This window comes from Danio rerio, chromosome 22 (genome assembly GCF_052040795.2).
Source record: "Danio rerio strain M-AB ecotype USA chromosome 22, GRCz13ab, whole genome shotgun sequence".
NCBI lineage: Eukaryota > Metazoa > Chordata > Actinopteri > Cypriniformes > Danionidae > Danio > Danio rerio.
In genome coordinates, this window is record NC_141042.1 from 3240001 (window position 1) to 3259193 (window position 19193).

A 19193-nucleotide genomic window follows, 5' to 3' on the forward strand; every position below is an offset into this window, starting at 1 on the left:
ATCTATCTATCTATCTATCTATCTATCTATCTATCTATCTATCCATCCATCCATCCATCTATCTATCTAACTATCTATCTATCCATCCATCCATCCATCCATCCATCCATGGTTCTTTCTATATCTATCTATCTATCTATCTATCTATCTATCTATCTATCTATCTATCTATCTATCTATCTATCTATCTATCTATCTATCTATCCATCCATCCATCCATCCATGGTTCTTTCTATATCTATCTATCTATCTATCTATCTATCTATCTATCTATCTATCTATCTATCTATCTATCTATCTATCTATCTATCTATCTATCTATCTATCTATCTATCCATCCATCCATCCATCCATCCATCCATCCATCCATCCATCCATCCATCCATCCATGGTTCTTTCTATATCTATCTATCTATCTATCTATCTATCTATCTATCTATCTATCTATCTATCTATCTATCTATCTATCTATCTATCTATCTATCTATCTATCTATCTATCTATCTATCTATCTATCTATCTATCCATCCTTCTATCTATCTATCTATCTATCTATCTATCCATCCATCTTTCTCTATCTATCTATCTATCTATCTATCTATCCATCCATCTTTCTCTATCTATCTATCTATCTATCTATCTATCTATCTATCTATCTATCTATCTATCTATCTATCTATCTATCTATCTATCTATCTATCTATCTATCTATCTATCTATCTATCTATCTATCTATCCATCCATCCTTCTATCTATCTATCTATCTATCTATCTATCTATCTATCTATCTATCTATCTATCTATCTATCTATCCATCCATCTTTCTCTATCTATCTATCTATCTATCTATCTATCTATCTATCTATCTATCTATCTATCTATCTATCTATCTATCTATCCATCCATCTTTATCTATCTATCTATCTATCTATCTATCTATCTATCTATCTATCTATCTATCTATCTATCTATCTATCTATCTATCTATCTATCTATCTATCTATCTATCTATCTATCTATCCATCCATCAATCTATCTATCTACTTGAACTCAAAATTATTAGCCCTGGTGAACTTTAAGCAAGGGATTTTTCACAGTATTTCCTATAATATTTTTTCTTCTTATTTGTTTCAGTTCGGCTAGAATAAAAGCTGAACAAATCAATTTAAATTTTAAGGTCAATATTATTTGCTCCCTTCAGCAATATTTGTTTTGGATAGTCTACAGAACAAACCATCATTATAAAATAACTTGCCTAATTACCCAAACTTTACCCTAATTACCCTAGTTAAGCCTTTGAATTTCACTTTAAGCTAAGAATATCTAGTCAAATATTTTTTACTGTCATCATGACAAAGGTAAAACAAATCAGTTATTAATGATGAGTTATTAACACTATTATGTTTAGAAATGTGCTGAAAAAATCTACTCTCTGTTAAACAGAAATTGGGGGAAAAATATACGGCGGGGAGGGGGGTTGGGGGGCTAATAATTCTGAATTAAATTATATATTAACACTATCAAATATAAGTATGCTTCTTAATAAATAATCCATGATCTTATGTCATAACAGACAACAAAAAAAGTCAATTTAAAAAAGAAAGTCACAATCAGTTTTATTCCCACTTACACAATCTGCACTAATAACTTATCATTAATCCAGTATTTTAACGTTGTTTTGGCTCTTGCTGTCGTGTGATTGGTCAGAAAGTGCCGTGTCTCCAGATAACAATGAGGAGGTAAACGCAGCACAGTGTGGTGGTCAGTAAAGTCACGACACACACACACGTCGTCATTGAAGAATCTCCCACCGGAAGCTCCAGTTTCACTCCAGCGCTTCCCTTTAACAGACAAACAAAAGAAACAAACATGAAAACACAGCAAAGATGTTGCATGGCATTATTATTATTAAGTCAGAACAATCAGCGAAGAAGTAATTAGGCACGTCATTGTATAACAGTGGTTTGTTCTGTTGACAATCCCAAACTAATATTGCGTAAGGGGGCTAATAATATTGACCTTAAAATGGCGTTTAAAAAATTGAAAACTGCTTTTATTCTAGCCGAAATAACACAAATAAGACTTTCTCCAGAAGGAAAAATATTATAGGAAATACTGTGAAAAATTCCTGAATCTGTTCAACATCATATTTGAATACGAAAAGAAAACAATTCACAGGAGGGCGGAAAACTGTGACATACAGAGTGAACGTTAATAACTAGGCATTAAATAAGGGATAAAGTACATGTAGCCGGTTGTTATCACAGAATAAAGCACGGCAGGTTTATCAACAGCTGTGAATCATTCAGCATAGTGATGTGGAGCTGTATTGAGATCTAAACCTGCCGGAACTACTTTATCTGTGCGTTATCATAGTTCCGACAGGTTTTTATAGCGCATCACAGCCCCATATCACACTTTAGGTATACATTATGCCCTTATAATTACAAGGTCGATCGTCAATAATTCCTTACGTATACTCAGTGCTGTTGAATGCTTGATTCTGATTGGCTGATGAGTATTATAAAGGTGTGCCGTTATTTTCAGATAAACACACAGATAAAGTTGTTCCGGCAGATTTTCAGTACATTACAGCTCCTTATCACTACGCTGAGTGATTTCATTTGTGTCACAGCTAGATGCTAATGGTCTAATCTGATACAATGATTTATGCTTAGCTGAACTAAATTTGTTCCCATTGAACCCAGTTATATTTCTGAATGCTTGGTTTGGATTGGCTAATGAGTATTTTATCTTTATTTTCAGATAAACGCACAGATAAAGTAGTTCCTGCAGGTTTTGAGTACATTACAGCTCCATATCACTACGCTGAATGATTTCATTTGTGTCACATATAAATGCTAATGGTCTAATCTGATTCAATGATCTATGCTAAGCTAAGTTAAACGTGCTCCCATCAGACCTGGTTGTATTTCTGCAAAATGCTTGATTCTGATTGATGTAACGATAAGTAGTTCCGGCAGGTTTTAAACACATTGCAGCTCCATATCACTACGCTGAAGGATTTTTGTTGTCACAGCTAGATGCTAATGGTCTAATCTGATACAATGATTTATGCTAAGCTAAGCAGAAATATGCTCCTATTGAACCCAGTTATATTTCTGCTGAATGCTTAGTTTTGATTGGCTGATGAGTATTATAAAGGTGTGCCGTTATTTTCAGATAAACGCACAGATAAAGTAGTTCCTGCAGATTTTGAGTACATTACAGCTCCACATCACTACGCTGAATGATTTCATTTATGTCACATATAAATGCTAATGGTCTAATCTGACTCAATGATCTATGCTAAGCTAAGTTAAACGTGCTCCCAACAGACCTGGTTGAATTTCTGCTAAATGCTTGATTCTGATTGACGTAACGATAAGTAGTTCCGACAGGGTTTGAGCACATTGCAGCTCCATATCACTACGCTGAAGGATTTTTGTTATGTCACAGAAAGATGCTAATAGTTTAATCTGATTCAATGATTTATGCTAAGCTAAGCTAAATATGCTCCCATCCAACCTGGTTAGATTTCTGCCGAATACTTGATTCTTATTGGCTGATAAGCGCTCTAAGGTGTGCCGTTATTTTCATATAAACGCACAGCTAAAGTAGTTCCGGCAGGTTTCAGTACATCACAGCTCCACATCATTACGCTTAATGATTTAATTTGTGTCACAGCTAGATGCTAATGGTCTAATCTGATACAATGATTTATGCTAAGCTAAGCTAAATATGCTCCCATTGAACCCAGTTTTATTTCTGCTGAATGCCTGATTTTGATCAGCTGATGAGTATTATAAAGGTGTGCCGTTATTTTCAGATAAATGACCAGATAAAGTAGATCCGGGAGGTTTTGAGTGCAATACAGCTCCACATCACTACGCTGAATGATTTCATTTACGTCACAGCTAAATGCTAATGGTCTAATCTGATACAATGATTTATGCTAAGCTAAGCTAAATATGCTCCCATCCGACCTGGCTATATTTCTGCCGAATGCTTGATTCTGATTGGCTGATGAGCACTCTAAAGTGTGCCGTTATTTTCATATAAACGCACAGCTAAAGTAGTTCCGGCAGGTTTTGAGTGCATTGCAATACAGCTCCACATCACTACGCTGAATGATTTCATTTGTGTCACAGCTAGATGCTAATGGTCTAATCTGATTCAATGATTTATGCTAAGCTAAGCTAAAAGTGCTACCATTGAACCTAGCTATGTTCTTTACCAAGATACCTAGTTATCCATCTTTAGACTAGTTACCTTCAGGTCCTGTATCTCCAGCCATAAGCAGAAGCTCTCGTTTCTGAATGTACATGGAGCTTCAACCACTGTATGTTGAGCATTGGGAGTCTCACCTGTGATGAACACACACACACACACACACATGAACACAATGAAGGTGAACATCACGGTGTAGTAGTAACAACTGCTCTCCACCTTCTGAATCTGTTGATATGAGGATTGACGTACACTGGTCTGATCTCAGCAGGAGTCTGGGCGGCTGGATGTCCACCGTCACATGGCTGTGTGTGTCTGAGGGTCTGTGATACCGGCCGTGAACCGGAACAGTCACCGCATTACCAGAGAGAAAAACCAGCGCCGTGAAACCAGACGACAAATACTCCGGAGCTTCCAGATCCACCTTTGAGTCCAGGAGAACCTGCGAAAACAAAAACCAAGACTTAAATCAGACTTCAGAAGTAGATTACTTATTTGTAATCAGTTACTCTACATGACCAAAAGTGTAGTCAGTAATATAACCGCTTTGATTACACATGTAATGTAATTGGACTACTTTCGGATTACATTTAGATTACTTTTGTGCTAAGCCCTGTTAGATTTCACTTATATTCATTCATTTTCCTTCGGCTTAGTCCCTTTATTCATCAGGGGTCGCCACAGCAGAATGAACCGCAAACCTATCCAGCATGTTTTACACAGCGGATGCCCTTTCAGCTGCAACCCAGTACTGAAAAACACCCATACACGCGTATTCACACACACTACAGATAATTTAGCTCACCCAATTCACCTATAGCGCATGTGTTTGAACTGTGGGGGAAACCGGAGCACACGGAGGAAACCCACGCCAAAACGGGGAGAGCATGCAAACTTCACACAGAAATGCCAACTGACCCAGTCGGGACTCGAACCAGTGACCTTCTTGCTTTTAACCACTGAGCCAGTATGTCGCCCCATTGTGAACATCTTCATCAATTACAAACGTAATCTGTAATGGGATTGAGTATTTTAATAAGTAGTTTACTCTAATATCAAGCGCTTGTTTTAGTAATATGATTATGTAATCCAGATTATATATGTTGCCAGAACGTTTCCTGATGGTTTACTAAATGCGCTTTCTTCAATTTATATCGATTTGCTTATATCGATATGATTCCCCAACGAGATGTGGTATTATCCGAATATCGTTCATATCGATATGGTTTGAGGCCACACGTTTGCATTCTGTGGGAAAAAGACCACTTCAAGGCAGCAGCGCGCGAGCTCCGCTTGCACAAATGAATGATTCACTCCCTGAGTCATACAAAAGATTTGTTCAAAATGAACGAATCGTTCAAGAACGACCCATCACTGACGTGACATGGAGGAACATGCAGTGCCTGTGTGGTGAAGTGATGGGAAGTTCTGATCATTTTACTGACTCGGATCTTTGAGTCTCGTTCATCGAGATGAACGAATCTTTTTTTGAGTCATTTCGTCATTTGGTTCAATTTGCCAAAATATGTTACAAATTGCTTCCAATTACATCTACAGCTAGCCCAAAAGGTTGATCACATGACAAATAAGTCATAAATAGAAAACTATAAGAAGGAGAAAATACTAATTTGATGTTGACCTGCACACTTGTCTATGAAGGTATTGTTGTGTCTTTGCTCAGCTCACCTTTTCATGTCTTCAAATGTCAGTGGTTCGTCCACATTACACTGACAGTCACGTATAATCTCAACCAATGCACACAGTCTGAGCCGATAGGAGCCATAATAATTAGTTCACCTTTCAATTAAATTCTTTTTCCGGCTCTAAACGCATATGATTGGCCCGTGAGGAACGAACGAATCAGACCCGATAGAGGACTCGACAGATGAACGGTTCAATTCTTTTTCCACTCTAAACGCGTATGATTGGCTTCTGCTTTTCCAAGAATAACAACCCAAAAGACTTGAAATGAGCGTTATCACCTGCCAAATGTGCGCACGCGCGGATGAACGAATCACTCACTGAGAGGAATCGTAGTTCCCGAGTCATAATGAAGATTCGTTCAAAATGAACGAATCGTTCATGAACGACACATCACTAGTGTGGTGAGAAATCTTACATGCACATGTCACACAGCGCCTGCACCAGTGTGCACCAGAATGTGTTTTAAAGCCTACTCACACTATGCCATCCGTACCGTGCCCCGGCCCGTTTCCCGGATCGTTTGAGAAGTGTGAGTGCGCTGAATCGGGCTCAAGCATGGTTCACTTGGCCGGCCCTGGCCCGGTTGGAAGAGGTGGGCCTGAGTGCGGTTCACTTGGGCTTTGGCGTGGTACGCTTGTGTGTGAGTGCAAAACGCGCCAAAGCCCGAAACTGAAAGCGAGATGTGACTTTTAAGGGGCTGTTTCATATGAATTTATTAATAATTCTTACTGTTCAGTGATCGCAAACTGCCGTCGTTTATTAAAGACGCAAACCTCTCACTTCACGACAGCTGCACCTTCAGCAGACCTCCTTATTCCTGCAGCACGAGAGCTTTATGATTGTTTATGAGCGCCAAAAGTGGCGGATCTGTTCGGCGAAATATCTGACTGCGTGTCACCGCATCCCTAAGAACTGTTTGGCGAAATATTTGACAGCATATCAAACGACTGAAACGATATAACTAGAGAAATCTCCACTGTGCTGCTGAGTGAGAGAGCGTTTCTCACTGAACAGCGCAGCAGCGATGACGCAAGCGTGCCGAAGCCTGTTTGTGGTGTGAGCGCGGGCCGTCGGGGGGACAAGCGTGCTTTGGCCCGGTTCGAGGCAACTGTACCTAGTGTGAGTACGGCCTAAAGGGCAACTATGGTGAAAAATCTACCTTTCAAGCTATTTGGACAAACATATGTGTATATATAGTGTATAGACCATCATATTGGGGAGATATAAACACACCCAGTCCTTTTTTTCAATTTAACAACATAAAAACGGTGGACCAATTGGAGCGGTTTTCAGACCGACCACAACTTTACGTAGGAGTTACTTTACATAAACAGAGAGGGAAACCCTTGTGGTTGAAATATATTTTGCTTAAAAATTTTTTAATAAAGTTTTAATAAAGGCTTTAACTCTCAATTAACCATTTATGGGAAAATACCGGATATATATCGTATACCGTCATTCCTCCTAAAAATACCGGGATATATTTTGCCCATATCGCCAAACCCTACTTTACACAAATACATTACATTCCCTCAAGGTTAGGAGAACGTTTCCAGGACGTTCTCATTGAAACAAATCAGCCATGACATTCTGAAGAAGGTTAGTTTTTGGTTACCGAAATGTTCCCAGAACCTTTATATTTGATACCCACAGAAGAGCCAAATGGGAACCAAACAGGTGTTTAAGCCACGGTTTTACCATGATATCACTGGAAAAAAAAAAACATACCTCCAAGCCCGTGTCATGTCTCAGAGTCTCCAGCTGATATTCATCCATGTAAACTCCCCTCGGCATCTTCTGCACTAGTAAAGCTTTCACGTCATGATCTGTTTCACTCCAGTAAACACTGTACTCCAGATCTCTATACAACACATCACAATTAAAACATGAATAAACCAATGAATATATATATATATATAGAGAGAGAGAGAGAGAGAGAGAGAGAGAGAGAGAGAGAGAGAGAGAGAGAGAGAGAGAGAGAGAGAGAGAGAGACCTGTGAAATCCAGCTTTGGAAATGTTCACAGAAATGGCCAGAGACTCCAGCCATTCAGCGGGAAAACAATCATCTACTAAATAAGAACAAAATATGCACAAAGTTGTCACTTATAATGATAACTCATACATAAACCAACATTAACCAGTATGTTTAGCATCATAAATACCTTCTTGCGCATTTCCATGATGGATAAAACACAACACCGTTGCTAATAAATATAAATAAACCATCATTGATCCGCGCTCATGCTCTAATCCCAACTCCAAGTGTTTACTTCCGTGTCCGATGACGTCTTTCTGGTGGAGGGCGCCAATGAGCGTCGCGCTAAACTCCCTCTCTCAGTAGAAGAAAACGACAGAGAAGAAACATGGAAACCTCAGACAAATGACCACAACAAAGGTTTTATTCGGGTTACATTTAATTAATGGCTTATTTACGAGCTCGTCCGTCGTGTGGTCAATGCGAGCCTGTGTCTTTAAGAAAACAGTCAGCGCGAATTGAGCAATGGTAAATATAAACGTAGATTTCAACCATTGAAACGCTCGCGGTTGCTATAGTTACACTACACATAAATAGTTAAATCTAGACAGATTTTAAAAGCGTTTTTTAAACTATTATTATAAATACATGTACTTATATTATATAACAGTTTTTATTATATATTATAAACAAGTGTCATTTATAAAATTTATTCATTTTCTTGTCAGCTTAGTCCCTTTATTAATTCGAGGTCGCCACAGCTGAATGAACCGCCAACTTATCCAGCACGTTCTTAATCAGCGGATGCCCTTCTAGACCCTATCTCTGGGAAATCATTTGTAAAATCTATCGATATAATGTAGACCGGGCAACGAAGTGCCGCAGTAGGTAGTGCTGTCGCCTCACAGCAAGAAGGTCACTGGTTCGAGCCTCCGCTGGGTCAGTTGGCGTTTCTGTGTGGAGTTTGCTTGGGTTTGCTCTGGTTTCCCCCACAGTTCAAAGACATGCGGTACAGGTGAATTGGGTAGGCTAAATTGTGCGTAGTGTATGTGTGTGTGGATGTTTCCCTGAGATGGTTTGCAGCTGGAAGGGCATCCGCTGCGTAAAAACGTTCTCTATAAGTTGGCGGTTCATTCCGCTGTGGCGACCTGGGATTATTAAGGGGACTAGGCCGACAAGCGAATGAATGAATAATGTAGGCCTATAGATGTTATGTTCTATATAATCATACATAGTTATTTAATAAATATATATCACTCTATGTATATATAACTTTAAATTTAAATGTTTGTATTTATGTATTTTATAGACATTTATATTTTTTATTTAGTTTAATAGTTCGTACTATATTATTATATATTAATTTATAGATATCTGTAGATAAAAGTAGCAATTATTTGACTGACCCTTCATCATATTTAATATTTCTGCAGGTGGAGATGCAAATGTGAGCAAAAATGTCGATAGTAGCGAAGCGATGTGGAGTGAAATTTACTCCGCCGTCGATCATCATCATCTACGAGAACAAAACCACCGGCAAGATGAGGAAGAGGGTCATTCCTGTCAGGAACTTCTCTCAGTACTCCGGTAAATCCATATCCATCAGACAAAGCATATTATGATATAATTCAGAGGATTTATGAAATACCTGCATGCATATGAAACAGGCTAGTGTGCAGTTCAAGCTTGCCTGTATATTCGAAATCCTTGCATGCATATTAAACTCATTTGCATGCGTTTGAAACCTCATATGAAAATGGCTTTCATGCAAATCTCCATATGAAACGTGCGTGCATTCAAATCTTATTTGCATGTGTATCTTCAACATGCCTGTATATTAAGGGTGTCACAATCCTCCAAATCATCGATTCAATTACATTTTCGATTCTTAAGTCATGATTTGATTTGCGATTATGAATAATTAATTCATTAATAACAAATTAATTATTTGTAGTCTACCGTTTAAACTACCTGACCTGCATGGTCTTTGTTTTACCCATAAACACATACAGTAAATGAATAAAGGCAAGTTACACACATAATTACCACCTGTCAATCACTTTTTTCTTGTGAATAGGCAGTGATCTGTGTCGTTATTATGGCGTCGGTAAAAAAAGGTGCACAACCAACAGGAAACACCCAACAGTATCTGAGGTGTTTGCTAAAATGACTAAGTACAAGTGTGAAAGTAAAAGATTGAAGCAGTCTTAACTAGGTTAATTAGGTTAACCAGGCAGGCTAGGGTAATTAGGCAAGTTATTGTATAACGATGGTTTGTTCTGGAGACAGTCTGAAAAACAATTAGCTTAAGGGGCTAATAAGTTTGACCTTAAAATAGTTCATAAAAAAACTGAGAACTGCTTTTATTCTAGCCAAAATAAAACAAATAAGACTTTGTTCAGAGGAAAAAATATTATCTGACATACTATCAACATTTCCTTGCTCTGTTAAACATCATTTAGGAAATATTTTAAAAAGAAAAAAACAACAAAGGGGGGCTAATAATTCTGACTTCCACTGAATATATAGATTTACAGTAATTTTTTTTAATGTTTTTAAGAAAACATTCAGTTCATCAAGGCTACATTTATTAAATGTAAAAAATGTTAAATATTTATCAAAAATTTAAATAACTGCTTTGTTATTGTATGTAGTTTCAAATAAAATTATTACTCCAGACATTATTGCTTTTATTACTATTACCATTAATAAATATAATAATAATTAATATTAGTGATTTCTGAAGGATAATGTGACTGGAGTAATGAAGCTGAAATTTCATCTTTAAAATCACTGGAATAAATGAATAAATTAAACGATAAACTACTTTTAAACAGTTATTTTATAGTGCGACATTTCATCATTTGTATTTATGATGAAATAATTGCAGCCTTGGTGAGCAGAAGAAGCTTAGTTTAACATATTTAATCATACTGACCCCAATCTTTAATTTTAATTTTCGATCTTAGAATCGAGAAGCAGCACGACTGACAAAAATAAATGTGTTCGCGTAAGCAAAAGCAGGTGAAAACCTTATGAGAGGATGATTACTCGCGCGCACAGCTGATGTGATGCGCATGACTGTTAAAAAGCGCGCGCGCTCCCGTTTACTTGCGCGAAACAACCGTGTGTAAAGGAAGTGAACTGCTGCGATCGGTTCTCTTTGAAATAGACAAGAAAAAAAATGTTTAAAGGGGGGGCGAATAATTCTGAGATATATAGTTGAAGTCAGAATTATTAGCCCCACTTAGATTTTTCATTTCTTTTTTAAATATTGAAAGGGGTGTGGCTAAGCATGTTTCACCCAATCAGAAGAAGGCTGCCTTTCAAAGGCAGAAGCTGATTGGCAGATTTTGATTAAAGATTGCTAAACCATAGTTTTGTTCAGTGGATTAATTTGCACAGATTAATAAGAGTAACAGTGTGGGCAAGCAAAATAAACAGTGTACAATTGATTTCATAAGGACTTAAACATTTCAACTTTCTTTTATAAAAAATATATTTAAATAAAAACATAACATCTAGATTTTCAAAATATGATCATAAATATTTTAATCCCACCAAAATAAGAAATTCTATGGGCTTTTGTTCACTAAAGAAAAATAGTCAAATATATTGAACAAATAAGGCAAAATAAAATAGAAATAAACCAAAAACTATTGTTTATTTCAGTTAGTCTGGCATAACGTAGAATTGTCAAATATATATCTTTATGTATTTATACAACAGTTCTGTCTGATTCTCGAATAATCTGATTGGATGATAGCTGTGCGATATTCTGCAATATCAGCACTATTACAGCCTCTTCACCCTTGTGTATTACTTCACCCACATAGAGGGACAGCAGATCAATAAACTCACTACAGTCTGACAAACATTCCTGCTGTTGGTCGACATAATGACCTTTTGAGGCTTTTTATGTGAGATTGGAAGTGAACTGCTGTGATCGGTTCTCTTTGAAATAGACTAGAAAAAAAATGTTTAAAGGGGGGCGAATAATTCTGAGATATATAGTTGAAGTCAGAATTATTAGCCCCACTTAGATTTTTTATTTCTTTTTTAAATATTTCCTAAATTATGTTTAACAGAGCATGGAAATTTTCACAGTTTGTCTGATAATATTTGTTTGCATGCATAATAATCAGGGATGTCCAAACTTAGTCCTGGAGGGCCGGTGCATAGTTTAGCTCCAGCTTCCTTCAGCACACTTGCCTGGAAGTTTTAGTATACCTAGATAGAGCTTGATTAGCTGATGTGTTTAATTAGGGTTGGAACTAAAATACGCAGGACACTCTGGATATTATTGGGCACTCCTGATATTAATATTGCACATGAATGAGTTGTGCACTAATAATAGCATACATTAGTAACTTACTTGCGTTCCCAGGATGTAACAGCTTGCTTAACTGTGCGTGTGCGCAGATTGCAGCCGCGCGGCAGAGCGTTTGAAGCATCACGTGCGTCACAGCGTGTATCTGGAGTGTGTGTCTTTGGCTCAGCTGGAGAGACTTCACCTCCTCCTGCGGGATCATCTGCAGGGCGCGAGTCTGGAGGAGAGTCTGGCCGCCCACCGTCACCAGGAGGAAGAGGAGGATCTGAACAAGCTGAGCGATGAAGAGCTGAGCCGCAGGAAGGCGCAGATGGACGATCTGTTCCAGCGCAACCGCAGACGCAGAGGCGACCCGGACTTCGTGTACGACCTGGAGGTGGAGTTCGGAGAGGGCAGCGTGAAGGAGACCTGCAGCTGGGACGAGGAGCAGTCCGACCAGGAGTTTTAGGACCACTGCGGACACCTTTCACAAGCAAAACACTGGTGCACACATTGGTTCCGTTTAGCTTTTGACGTGCTCCAAGAAACGTTTGATTTAATTTACGGTTCGTGTTTAGTTGCTACGTGTTATGTGAAGCATTTTGGGCAATTCAACTTTCAGTTACAATTATATTCCCGTTCTTCCCGTCCCTTTGTGCCCCCTGGTGGCATAGTTGTAAACTGCGGTTATACCAAAAAAACACATTCATACTCCTTTAGGCCATGTCCACACTAAATGAAAACGCATATTTTTGTCTCCGTTTTGCCCTTCCATCCACACTGAGACGCGTTTTTAGGAAACAAAAACGTATCTTTTTGAAAACGCTCTCCAAAGTGGATAAATTTGAAAACGCCGTTTTCGTGTCGTAGTGTAGACTGTGAAAACGGAGTCTTTCGAAAACGATGACGCGTTTTTTGTCATGTGACACTCAGTCATGTTACTAATTCGTTTACTTTATTTTCGTTGTGATTATGATTTTAGTGATGTCGTCCTTACTGTGAGGGTAAGCAGCGTCATCAGCAGGATACTGTTCTTTAAAGCGGTCCAGTATATCGGCGTATTTGTTTTGGCACGTCTCCCAGTCTACATTTCCAACTTTGTATTCATGTGTTACTCGAAGCAGCAACTCTACTTCATTGTCAGTCCATTTAAAAAACTCTGTGCTTTTCCTTGACATTTTGCCGCAACGTTTCAAAGAGCCGGAAAGAAAATAAACGTCAGCCGGAAATGACGCGTGACGAAGCGTCTTACGTTTCACGCATGCGCAGTACAGGTTGAAAGCATTGGTAGTCGTTTCAGTGTGGATGACAAAGTTTTGGAAAACGAATAGAAACGACAGTGTGGACGTGAAGCGTTTTTAGAGGAAAACTCCGTTTTCAAATTTATCCGTATTAGTGTAGACATGGCCTTAGTGTGGCGGCAGTACCACTCAGGGCGGTAATGCTCTTTTTAAAGTGTCACCCTCTGTAAATGCACTATATAAATAACGAAGTTGAGTTAAGTTGGTGCATTGTAGGTCATATGAATACACAATTAATCATGATTAATTGCATCCAAGATGGTGTTTACTTAATACATACGTGTGCATTGTGCATATACAATCACCGGCCACTTTATTAGGTACATCTTACTAGTACCAGGTTGGACTCCCTTTTGCCTTCTGAACTGCCTTAATCCTTCATGGCAGAGATTCAACAAGCTACTGGAAATATTCCTTAGAGATTTTGCTACATATTGACATGATCACGATCATGATCCCGCAGTTGCTGCAGGTTTGTCGGCTGCACATTTATGATGCGAATCTTACGTTCCACCACATCCCAAAGGTGCTCTATTGGATTGAGATCAGGTGATTGGGCAGGCCATTAGAATATTAATTGCAGCCAATTAAAAGTTTGTTTTGGCATTATATGTATGTGTTATAATGTATATGTGACACACACACGTGCACATATGGAAACAAAACAATTTAATTTGGTTACATAGATATGTCAATATATATGCAGTGTGTATCATCTAAATATAAATAAACATTTTCTCAGATATATGCATGCATGTGTGTATTATATGCGTGTATTTATATATACACATAATAAATGTACACATTACAGACAGATTAGGTCAAAACAAACAAGGATGCAAATAATCAAGATTAAGTTTTGCCCAGCTCTAATATATATTAATTTTTTTTTTTACCAATATATGCACACAAATATATTTCACACAAATATATTAGGTAAATATGAACTTTTATTTTAGAAGTGATTAATCATTTGAAAGGTCAATGCATTTCATATGGAATTTCAGAACTGCCTGTAAGATTAATATTAAATAAAATAAAGAGTGACGTAAAAATAAATACATAGAAAAACACAGAAAGCTTCCGGATTTTAGCTCTGGTCTTCAAATATTGACTTTTTAAAATATTATTTATTTAAAACATTAATATATGCTAAATTTAAGCTACAACATTTACACCTTTTTTTTATTATTTTTATTTTAAAACATTTTTTTAAAACACGTATTATAAATTCAATTAAAAGCCTTAGAAATTCATATTTGGCCTTATATCACTTATAGAAATCAAATATTACTTAACTATTATTTATTGTATTAAAAAAAAAAAGCTTATTTCAACTTTTTTGTTATTTGTATTTTAAAATATGTTTTAAAAATAGTTATAAAACAGTTTCAATTATTTATATTTATATATATATATATATATATATATATATATATATATAATTATATAAATAATTTTATATATATATATATATATATATATATATATATATATATATATATATATATATATATATATATATGTAATGTTTAAAAAATAATATTGATGAGGTTAATAATTTATATATATTTATATATATATATATATTTATTTATTTATTTTTAAATCTTAAAGAGACCATCTGCAGACTTTTATGTCAGTATGATGACATATGAAACTGAATATTGAGTAGGGGCAGAGTTTCTGTTTTTTTCACCTCTCATCTTATACTCACAGCAAACTAATGGTTGAAAGGGGCGTGGCTAAGCATGTTTCACCCAATCAGAAGAAGGCTACCTTTCAAAGGGAGAAGCTGATTGGCAGATTTTGATTAAAGATTGCAAAACCATAGTTTTGTTCAGTGGATTAATTTGCACAGATTAATAAGAGTAACAGTGTGGGCAAGCAAAATAAACAGTGTACAATTGATTTCATAAGGACTTAAACATTTCAACTTTCTTTTATAAAAAAAAAATATATATATTTAAATAAAAACATAACATCTAGATTTTCAAAATATGATCATAAATATTTTAATCCCACCAAAATAAGAAATTCTATGGACTTTTGTTCACTAAAGAAAAATAGTCAAATATATTGAACAAATAAGGCAAAATAAAATAGAAATAAATCAAAAACAATTGTTTATTTCAGTTAGTCTGGCATAACGTAGAATTGTCAAATATATATCTTTATGTATATATACAACAGTTCTGTCTGATTCTCGAATAATCTGACTGGATGATAGCCGTGTGATATTCTGTAATATCAGCACTCTTACAGCCTCTTCACCCTTGTGTATTACTTCGCCTACATAGAGGGACAGCAGATCAATAAACTCACTACAGTCTGACAAATATTCCTGCTGTTGGTCGACATAATGACCTTTTGAGGCTTTTTATGTGAGATTGTAGTTGTTTAGACTGCAACTATGCAGTTTATTTATAAGGATAGTGCCTATTTTAAACATTTATCATTTCAGAGATCGGCAGCCATCAGCCTGTCGTACTAAGCAGAGCAAAGACAGTTGCACCACAAAACAGCAACAGAGACAGTATAATACGCCTTAGGGGAAAAAAACTCTGAGCTTTCTTTTTGTATTTCAAACTACAGCTAATCAAATCATTATAAAATTGATAAGTCGATCTCTTTTGTATGTTGTAGTGCTGTATTTATACCATAGTAATCTGCTAGTGTTTGCTTTGCTTTGACTTTTTCGGGGTTAATTATTGTGATTCACTGATTGCAACAGAGAATACTGGGAGATCTCTGTAGACTGATGGCATTTCATGCTGTACAGCCTTATAATCTTTAAATATGAGCAAAACAAACTGTTTTGACATCACTTTAGACATAACATTAGGAAATCATTCCAACACTAGCTCTAAAGTGGCGTGTTTTTAAGCAAAGTTTTCTGCTGTTCTCAGGTCAGCTGCAGATGTGAATGAATGGCGGAAGAAAGTAGTTCCTCATACAAAAGGATTTTGAGACTCTCTGTGTTTGATTTTCTTTTTTATATACACTATTATGCCAACAAACTGTTGTATAAACACAATATCACACGAGTAGCAGTGTGATATGGCTGTATATCAGCACTATTGGGACACTAACGTACAACAACGTACGCCTCCCACCAGTACTGATATACAGCCGAATCACACTGCTAGTCTTGTGATATTACTCATTTAGGATAGTAGTATAGTAATAAAACTTAAAAACAACACTGATGCATATCAACAAAACTTGACATACACTTCAAACGACAGAAGCGTTGTAATGGTAAATATTTATTCATTTTTAACAAAAGCTGTACGGAACATCTAGTCCATATGTTCATATCCAGGAGTCTTTAAAGATGAAAAAATAAATCGCTACTTGATTGTCTCACTTTCAACCCGGTGGACTTTACTGATGACGCAATATAGCATGTGTTCTATAAGGTAGTCAATATGATAGAAGAAACATCTGATGTTTCACATTTGGAGCACATATTCAGTCATAAAATAACACAGAAGCAGCGTTAACATCGATTCATCTCACTTTGGTAGATCCTCTGACATTTTGATGGCGTCTCTGACTTCTAAAGGAATGAGAAACGACGGTAAATTCCCGATTAAAAGTGCATTAACACGGCAGAAACCCGCGAAATCGAGCCTTTAAACATTCGGATGAAACTGTGCGCGCAATGTATGGAAGGCCATTAGCGCCGAAACTCTATAAAGATTTGAACGTTATCATGCCAATAAGACTGCTGTATTGGAGAGTATATTTCTTGTCGTCTTACCATAGCAAATGTAGAATCACCACAACATAGAAAACTACAGTGTTGGGTCATTTGTTTATATTTCTGTAGTTGCGCTACCATAGCAACTGTAGAATCACCACAACACAGGAAACTAGAGTATTGATTCATTTGTTTATATTACTGTAGTGTTACTATAGCAACTTTAGAATCACTACAACACAGGAAACTACAGTATTGGGTTGTTTTTGTTTATATTACTGCATATGTTGTGCTACCATAGCGACTGTAGAATCACCACAAAACCGGAAACTACAGAACTGGGTCATTTGTGTTTATATTACTGTAGTTGCTGTGTTACTATAGCAACTGTAGAATCGCCACAACATAGGAAACTACAGTATTGGGCCATTTTTGTTTGTATTACTTTAATTGTTGTGTTACCATAGCAACTGTAGAATCGCCAAAACATAGAAAACTACAGTGTTGGGTCATTTGTTTATATTACTTTAGTTATCGTGTTACCATAGCAACTGTGGAATCGCCACAACACAGTAAACTACAGTATTGGGTCATTTGTTTATATTACTGTAGTTGTTGTGTTACCATGGCAACTGTAGAATCATCACAACACCGGAAACTAAAGTATTGAGTCGTTTTTGTTTATGTTACTGTTTTTGTGTTACCATAGCGACTGTAGAATCACAACAGCATAGAAAACTACAGTATTTGGTCGTTTTGTTTATATTACTGTAGTTGTTGTGTTACCATAGCAACTGTAGAATCACCACAACACCGGAAACTAGAGTATTGGGTAATTTGTTTATATTACTGTAGTTGCTGTGTTGCTATAGCAACTGTAGAATCACCACAACACCGGAAACTAAAGTATTGGGTCATTTGTTTATATTACTGTAGTTGCTGTGTTGCTATAGCAACTGTAGAATCACCACAACACCGGAAACTAAAGTATTGGGTCATTTGTTTATATTACTGTAGTTGTTGCGCTACCAAAACAACTGTAGAATCACCACAACATAGGACACTAGAGTATTGGGTCATTTGTTTATATTACTGTAGTTGCTGTGTTACTATAGCAACTGTAGAATCGCCACTACATAGGAATCTACAGTATTGGGTCATTTTTGTTTGGATTACTGTAGTTGTTGTTACGATAGAAACTGTAGAATCGCCAAAACACAGGAAACTACAGTATTAGATGAGGTGTTTAAATTACTGTAGTTTCTGTGTTACTATAGCAACTGTAGAATCGCCACAACACTGGAAACTTGAATATTGGGTCATTTTTTTATATTACTATAGTTGTCGTGTTACCACAGCAACTGTGGAATCACCACAACACCAGAAACTATAGAACTGGGTCATTTGCTTATATTGCTGTAGTTATTCTGTAACCACAGCAACTGTAGAATCGCCACAACATAGAAAAAACAACAGAATTGGGTCATTTTTGTTTGTATTACTGTAGTTGTTGTTACCATAGCAACAGCAGAATCGCCACAACATAGTAAACTACAGTTTTGGGTCATTTTTGTTCATATTACTTTTATTTAATTATTAGTTATTGTGTTACCATAGTAACTGTAGAATCGCCACAACATAGGAAACTAGTATTAGATGAGTTGTTTATATTACTGTAGTTGTGTTACCACAGCAACTGTAGAACGATCAGATTACTTAACGTACTTATCGTAGATACTACAATTGACCATAGTATTTTTTTTATCTGGGAAGAATATGTATTTAAAACATGTTTTGTTTTGAGGACAACTTAAATTAAATGTTTTGAGTGACTCGAAATATTGACTAGTTAAACGGACTGATAATTGGTAGTCACAATGACAACATCAACACATTGTGTTTCTTTACAGACTTCTGGAGCTGATGGCCTTCCACGCAAAACACATTTCCTGTGAACAAAAACAAGG

The 19193-nt window shown here is 36.5% G+C and overlaps 2 protein-coding genes and 1 long non-coding RNA gene across 6 annotated transcripts in view; 2 read left to right on the forward strand and 1 right to left on the reverse strand.

Annotated features, from left to right (window-relative positions):
- LOC147831455 (uncharacterized) overlaps window positions 1-19193 on the forward strand; it is a 787032-nt gene that overhangs the window by 61108 nt on the left and 706731 nt on the right. The gene's annotated exons all lie outside the window — the stretch shown is intronic.
- pigx (phosphatidylinositol glycan anchor biosynthesis, class X) lies at window positions 1591-8199 on the reverse strand. 4 transcript variants are annotated; one of them, XM_087303184.1, is made up of 6 exons: window positions 8098-8199; window positions 7929-8001; window positions 7663-7795; window positions 4483-4672; window positions 4273-4367; window positions 1591-1841 (listed from the first exon to the last, which is right to left on the reverse strand). In XM_087303184.1, the coding sequence occupies exons 1-6, from the start codon at window positions 8162-8164 to the stop codon at window positions 1704-1706; spliced, it is 696 nt and encodes a 231-aa protein (XP_087159310.1). In that variant the 5' UTR covers window positions 8165-8199; the 3' UTR covers window positions 1591-1703.
- On the forward strand, window positions 8272-12924 carry cep19 (centrosomal protein 19; the record flags this gene model as incomplete). The annotated part of the gene is given in 3 exon segments (NM_001033734.2): window positions 8272-8438; window positions 9344-9497; window positions 12333-12924. Coding segments are annotated over 2 exon segments (486 nt in total). The 5' UTR covers window positions 8272-8438; window positions 9344-9367.